This window comes from Hermetia illucens, chromosome 1 (genome assembly GCF_905115235.1).
Source record: "Hermetia illucens chromosome 1, iHerIll2.2.curated.20191125, whole genome shotgun sequence".
Lineage (NCBI taxonomy): Eukaryota > Metazoa > Arthropoda > Insecta > Diptera > Stratiomyidae > Hermetia > Hermetia illucens.
In genome coordinates, this window is record NC_051849.1 from 68049867 (window position 1) to 68058062 (window position 8196).

An 8196-nucleotide genomic window follows, 5' to 3' on the forward strand; every position below is an offset into this window, starting at 1 on the left:
ATGGGGCTATCCGGCCTAGCAAGATAGAAGAGAATATCTTATAGATGGTACTCAGCAACGTGATACATCTGTAATTACTGCACTGCGTCCTCCCTTTTTATGTATGAGACAGATAATGCCTGTTTACCAGTCGTCAGGCATTGTTTCGCTGTCCCGCACTTTGAGCATAAGTTCATGAACCACTTGGTGTAATTGGTCGCCTCCATATTCAACTAATTCGGCTGTAATTCCATCGGCTCCTGGACTTATGGTTTTTATGCCAATGAATTGCCCGGACTGTTTCTTCTATGCTTGGTGGTGGCAGCATTTGTCCGTCGTCCTCAGTTGGCGAGATTTCCAACTCGCCGGTATTTTGGTTGTTGAGCAGTTCATCAAAATACTCAATCCATTGCTCCAATATGCCCATTCTTTCAGAAATCAGATTTCCCTCTTTGTCTCGGCAGAATCAACATCGAGGTGTTTAAGGTCTCCTCCTGCTGACTTATTGGTGAAACTTCCGCGCCTGTTGCGGTTGCTCCCTATAATATTCGAGTTCACAGACCTGTTGGTTCTCCCAGGCTTCCTTTTTCCGTCTGGGAACTCGCTTCTCGGCTCGATAGAGTTCGTGATAAGTCTCCTAGGTTCCCTATTGCTCGTGGGAATAAAATTGTCGACATTTGTTTAAATTCTTTTAATGGGACCCAAGGGACACGAAGACAGTACCCAATACGGTTAAGAGTCACTCAACAACGCGAGAGCGGCTCTTTGCCCTTAGATGTTTTGGCGGTTATGCCGTCAACCAGCAGGAACGGTATGGTATTGTTTACCTATTACCGTGTCAAGGATTTGGAACGAAATCCATCAGGGTACAAACACCGACTACATGACGCGTTCCTAACCCGAACTAAGTCATGTTCCGGAGCAAAACGTCGTCAAGCAATAAAAATAATCGAATTACCCTACTAACTAGGCAACAAATTTTCCACAAAAGTTCCACTTAAGGAGCAACTCAAACACCCCACCTATGAGGCACTCCAGGCCAATTTATAATGGGGCTTTGACCGCATTCACAAAATATAGTAGCCTCTCCCAGACGCTAGGCCATGGATCCCAAAACTAAAGTTTACTTCGGCAACTACGAATATCATTGCTGACATTGACAAAATTTTGGCTGTTCGTTTAGCTAGCGAGATTACTGCAACAGAGGTTCATAACCTGGTCTACGTTGCGGCGGCCACAGTTATTTGTCTCAATAATCAACATCTTGGAGTGAATAACAGAGATATACGCAGGAGGAATTTACGGTTCTGAGTATTTCTATTCAAAAAAAAGTTAAAAAGTTGAGAAAGTAGATTGACCGTGTCACGCAAGTATTTTTTGGAAATTCATCACCAAGAGGGCACAGATGCGCTGCGAACATCATTGAAAAGAACCACCTAAAAATAACCTCGATCTGGGTCGAGCAAAAGACTTCTGAAGAAGTGGTTGCAGCGAACCCAGCCGTTGTAATTTGGAAGCAGCGTGGCTTCCACACTTTATGCGTTCATGCGAGGCTGTCCCCGATAGACCACGCGTGACGTAACTGAAGTCGACGTAGAAACAGCCCTTGAAAAGGCAGGTAATTGGAAAGCACCAGGAGTTGATAAGATTCACAGCTTGTGGCTGAAGCACTTCAAGAGGACTCACAGGGTATTGGCAAATCGTTTTAATCAGATGATTGCCGATCCTGAATTAGTTCCAGAATTTTTCACCAAGGGGATAACTTTCCTCATCCCCAAGGAATAGGTTGCCTCTTGCCCTTCAAAATGTTAACTAATTACTTGTCTTCCTACCATCTACAAGGTCTTCATTTCAGTTCTGTGCGCGAACATATCAAAACATCTTGATGTTCATAAATTGATAGCTGAGGAGCAAAAAGAATGCACAAAAGGCACCCGAGGCTGTAAAGAACAGCTTGTAATCGATATGGTCGTTGTAAAGCAATGTGTCCACCAAAAACGAAATAGCTCAACAGCCTACATCGATTATAAATCAGCCTTTGACTCCATGTCACATTCGTGGTTACTTCAAATGTTACGCTTGTATAGAATCAACCCGAATGTGGTTCTTCTCCTGAAAACAATAATGAAGAATTGGAGCACGAAGCTGTCGGTATCTTCACAAACCTCAGGAGAGATACCAATCAGGCGTGGCATTTTCCAAGGCGACTCTCTAAGCCCACTGTGGTTTTGTTTGGCTTTGAATCCGCCATCCCATCTTTTGCATGAAAGCAAATACGGGTCCAAGTCAAACATGGTATATTGTCCAAATGTACATTAAGTCATTTAATGTACACTGACGACATCAAATTGTATACCAAAGACGAAAACCAACTTCGCTCCTTGCTGGACATCACCATTCAGTTCAGTAGTGGTACAGTGGATGCAGTGGAATAATATGGATTTATAATTTGTTAATAGACGGATAAGGATAATTCTTGCAAACAACAACAAGCACAATAGAGCTGCCGAAAAATTGAGAATCACCATCCCACGTCATCAGGGAGGAAAGCGGGTACTTGATTTAAAAACATTGGACTATAATCAAGTCCAACTCCAGTTGTAGATTATGCAACTGCGAAGAGAAGACCATCCAGTACATAACATCTGCGAGCAGGATGTTCAGCAGTACCGAGTACACCAATCATTATAAAATCGTCATAGCGGTTGAGCGGGAAGAGGGTCCGTGGGCTTTTTGAACTATATATATATATACTACCTTGAGACACTTGATTTTTAACCTCCATGAAAAGTAGCTTAAATTTACGTCCGCAAATATAATGTATTATCATAGCTACACATATATGTGATTCCCATCCCTAAGTACATATCTCCTTGTATTTACAAAATGAGATTTCTTCGAATATAAATCCATAATAGTATAAAATGTCCTTTTAACAATTCTAATTCATAGTATTGACATCAGGAAAGGGTAGGTGGAAATTCAACTACAACTCCAACATCGAATGGCCAGATTACAGAAATCCCAGATCGGAAGGATAAAATAGTCATTCACAATCATATGATCATAAATGCTCCACCTCATCAGCAACACACCGAGCCGACCACAATTTACACCAACAATTCTGGGACAATAATCAACAACCACCAACATCAGGTACAGACTCCCCCGGTTACGACCCTTGAAATATCTCCAGTAAAATAATGTACCAGCATATTGTTTCCCCTAGATACCACATATAACAGCATCATCGACAGCAGCTGCCGCCACCTACTTCCAACCGCAACTCACACAACCAATCGTCACATACAATTCGACAAATTACTGTCTAATATCACGACAGGATGTTGATATCAAACCAGATCTAATGTTACACATACGAGGTCAGATATCAAACGATAAGACATCGCCAACGGGGAACGTAGTCACCTCGAATAATTTGAACTCAAACAACATGAACGAGATTACTATTCAGAAGTCACAATCCACGCTCCAACACTCTGGCGTTTGTACATAAGCAGTTGTGTAAAAAGTACCATTAAAACTAGGATAATGTTCAAACTAAAGGAGAATGTTAGATAAACATATTTGGCATATTCGCAAGTAACGCCCTAATAGATTAAATCACTCTCGAGAATCAAAACAGAATTTTGTTTTCTGGGCTCCAACTAGTTGAGTTTATTTCGAAATTAGCAAATACACGGCTGCCTGGAACGACCGTCTAACATCCTCCCATGTTCTCAATCTTCTGTATCAAATATGAAGAATTATGATAACTAGATTTAAGATATAGATACTTCGTAGATATTATTCGATTTACCCAGAAAAATACCAATGGCGCTAAACTTTCAAAATTTTATTTATTGCTAGACTCTGTAGGTTTAAGACAAGAAGCTGCAAAATAGAAAAATATGTACATAGGGACATGTATCATATAACATTCCCATAATATTCAAAATATGTTCGTACGTAGGCCTGTTCTCTTTTATTCAGAAGAAAGGAACAAAACGACTCATTCATTGCTGATTTTTAAAGATGCGCATCAACTGTGTTATAATCTGACTCGAATTTACATTCCCTTTGTTATTAATACTAAACACTTGTTTTAGTTGTGCTCTGTGCAATTGTTTCATTGTTTTATTATTCCCGTTGTTTTTGTTTCTCTATTACTATTATTACATTTAACTCAATATTCTAATTATTATTACCTATGGAGCTGACAAATGAAGAATGCGTGAAATATTATATTTCTGAAATAAAACTTACATATCCAGAAAAATATAATTGTGTAATTGCAAGTTAAGTTATAAACTATATGATATAAAATACTAAAAAATTAACACGGAAAAGTTATATAAAGTAAACATATTAATAAGCGTCGCGAAGTTGAAAAATTAAGGAGAAGTCGATTCAGCAAAAACAAACTCGAAAGAAAGAAATATTACTAATACCAACATTGTGCAACTTTCTATAATGTATTGTAATAAGACAAACATGAAATTATCGGAATAAAAGTAAGAGAAATTTGAAACGTGCTGTTGAGAGTCTTTTAATAGATTTGAAATCATTACGCGATGATATACCTACATCCATTTATGTCGAATATTCTCTCCATAAATAATGGTATTTCAATCGACTCGGCTCATGTCAAGCATCTTAATTAGTAAGAACACCGCCTAAATTCTAGACATTTTCTGAAACTAAATAAACTAATTTGTTCAAACTACTTCCAGTTCCAGATATTCCAACGACCAAATTATCTAAACCTTGGTGAATATAAAGCATACCCAAGAAGAGTATAGCAAAATGGATAAAAAGGCATTACTTTTTGGCGAAAAAATACTGCTGAAGCCAAGGCTTGGCTTGATAAACTTTATTCGGATTTTGCACCAGAAAAATCAATTATTGGGAAGTGGTTTGCTAAATGAGCACCGAGGACGACGCACGCAGTGGACGCCCCGAAGAGGCTGTTAGCGACGAAAGCATTAAAAAAATCCACAAAATAATGGATGACTACAAAGTGAAGTTGGTCGAGATAGCTGACGCACTAAAGATCTCAAAGGAACGTGTTGGACATATCGTGCATGAATGTGCAAAACTCTGTTCAAAACAACAACGTATTGATGATTCTGAGCAGTGTTTGAAACTCTTCCTCCACAAAAAACCCGAATTTATACGTTGATATGTGACAACGAAACATGGCTCCATTATTTCACACCAGAATCAGAACGATCGACATGCACGTGGTGAACTAACTCTAAAACGTACGAAGATGCAACAGTCGGCTGGCAAGACTATGGCATCAGTATTTTGGGAGCGCGAGATATAATATTTATCGACTATCTTAAGAAGGGAAAAGCTGTCAACAGTGAATATTGCATGTCGTTATTGGGGCGTTTGGAGGATGAAATGGTGGAAAAACGGCTCCGTTTGAAGAAAAGGAAAGTGATGTTTCGTCAAGACAACACACCTTGTCACAAACCCATGAAAACGTTGGCAAAATTGCATGAATTGGGCTTCGAATTGCTTCCGCATCGAGCGTATTTTCTATTTTCTCCGGATCTTGCCCTGATCTCAAACCTCAGTAGAATGCTCGCTGGATAGAAACTTAACGCCGATGAAAAGTAATTGACGAAACTGAGGCTTCCTTTGAGGCTACAGACAAATCGTACTGTAAAAATTCTATCGAAAAATTGTTGAAACGCTATAATCGTTGTATTGCCCTCAAAAGCAACTATAATGAATAATAAAATTAAATTTAATTAAAAAAAAAAATTTTTTTCAATGTTAGCCTACGAACTTAGCCCAACTGTTATTGTATATTCTAAACTCATTAACAACCATGAGTCCAACCATGGCAAAGACTTTGCCCAGCTATTGATATTATTATGGTATATTTATTTATTATATAATAATATAATAACAACCTTTTACATAAAACCTCATTAAAATAAGTTGGTATTTCTTTATTTTATAGCGGTGTTCTTTTGATGTAAATTTAGAAGCATCCGCCGCGAAAACGTTTATGCCCATACAGAAAAGACTGCACAGTCGGAATATGATACCTCCTCGAAGTCTACCACAGGTGTGATATAAAAACCATATGTGAAGATTTCAAGAGCAGGTTGGCACCAATAGTTTATATAAATATACTAATGACAACGCACTCCAAATCATTGTATTAACACTAAACAGTTGATGGAAGTACATGGTTTGCGCGGATAGAGATATACCAATGACGGTCTCTCCAGATGGATCCACTTTCAGCCAAATTGACCATATGTTAGTCAAATGCCTATATCTCTCAGCCTCGATGAATTTCAAAACATTTAGAGGGCCAATAATGATTCGGTTTACTATCTCATTGACATGAGGCTTGAGTAACAATATCACCTTTAATCTCCTCTGAAAATGAATTAAAAGTAAACACTGAAGCCATTCATAACAAATTCCTTTGTATCATCTAAAAGGGGAAAATGGATGCATCAGTAGCCGCAGTTATTAGACACCCTGGATATGAAGCAGTCACCAATAAACTTCACAACCACCTGAAGAACATTATCATTGGTACGACCACAAATACATTTGGTCGTAATCATAAAAAAGTCGCATTTGGTCCTAGTCACAAAAAGAGTTCGAACAACTGGTTCCATGATCTTTAAAAGCTAGCGACAATCTCAAAAGGACCCGGACACGAACAGAGATTTACAGCGAATTCTATGCAGAAGTGACACCATAGATAGGAAAAGAAAGCTTTTGAAAACAAGGAAGTTTAACCAACATCCTGCCGCCACACTTTCACCTGCCAAGAAAAAAAAAGAAATCTGGATGGATGGATTAAATATTTTGATAAACTGCTCATCAATCAGAATATCGGCGAGTTGAGGTTCTGCCAACTGAAAACGACGGACAAATGTTGCCACCATCAAGCATGGAAGGCACATTCCTCGGCATGAACCGATGGAATTACTGCTGAACTGGGTCAATGTGTAGGCAATCAACTACACCAAGCAGTTCACCCACAAGGTGTGGGTCAGCGAATCAATACCTGACGACTGGAAACTTGATATTTTATTGATATTATTATATATTCCATACATAAAACAAATCGGGAACCGGAAGCCCGGCGCTTCAAGTATGAAAGATTTTGTTGATATTAATAATATCCGGGTACAAGATGGTTTCATTTATAATTAGCTCGCAATGTATATATGTTGACATTCTCGATATTCAATGCGATGAGGTACTAACATTTTATCTCTTATGGAGTAACAATTTGACGCAAAAGATTAACAAAATTTCGTTAATAATAAAACTTATTAACTTTATTTTTGCAGATATCGGTATGAAGGATATTTCAAAGCCTAGGTGGTATATATAGACATCATCACGATTTTTTCAAATATTTTTAGTGGATAGTTTCTGTGAATGATCCTTAATTTAAGTGACCCTTTTATGACCCCCTCTTTTGCATATAAGGGAGCCTCCCTTAACTCAGTACATGTGTAAGCGTTCACAGTTCCACCTTCCTACCAACTTTGGTGTCAATCGGTACAACCGTTTCTGAGAACAGTGTGTGTGGCAGGCAGACAGATAGACAGAAGATAGATCAACCAAACCTTAAAAAGAGGATATCTTTCAGTGCAGCAATAATCGAAGTATCACGTTACTGAGTCCCATTTATAAGATAGTCTCGACTATCTTACTAATGAAATTGATTTCACTAAGGGCAAATCAGCAACAGATAAAATTTTCTCTCTGGGGCAAATGACTCAAAAACTTTTAAAATATGATCATCAGTTGTATCAACTCTTCATAGAATTCGGTATCCCAACAATGTTCAGATTTTTCGGTTGGGAAATTTCTGAGAATGGCCCCGTTAAATAAATGATCACTTTCGAGCCTTTGCACTACCCGCCTTTCCAACAAATGTCAAAACTAAGACCAGGTTCGGAAAGTACTAACGGAGACCTTTAATTTGATACCCCACATGACTATATTTAAAGAAAAACATTTACACCCCCCTTTTGCATGTATGGCGACCTCCCCTTTAATTCGACGTAAAAGGATGTAACTCACTCTAGGCCTGAGCGTTCACAGTTCCCACCTTTCCACCAAATTTGGTGTCAATGGCTGCCACAGTCTCCGAGAAAAATGCGCGTGATGGACGGTCAGACAGACAGACAGGCAGACAGTAAACCGATTTTAATAAGGTTT

At 38.6% G+C, this 8196-nt stretch overlaps 1 protein-coding gene across 5 annotated transcripts in view; it reads left to right on the forward strand.

The window, feature by feature from the left end:
• Positions 1–4510, forward strand: part of LOC119646791 (early growth response protein 1-B) — a 74694-nt gene extending 70184 nt beyond the window's left edge. For 4 of the 5 annotated variants that reach the window (XM_038047378.1, XM_038047375.1, XM_038047377.1 and 1 more), the window contains 2 exons: positions 2932–3135; positions 3209–4510. In XM_038047378.1, coding sequence (XP_037903306.1) covers positions 2932–2937 — 6 coding nt within the window. In that variant the 3' untranslated portion in view covers positions 2938–3135; positions 3209–4510. Of the gene's footprint in view, positions 1–2931; positions 3136–3191 lie in introns of all 5 variants that reach the window. The other variant, XM_038047376.1, reaches the window with a different exon arrangement.
• Positions 4511–8196: the final 3686 nt, after the last annotated feature.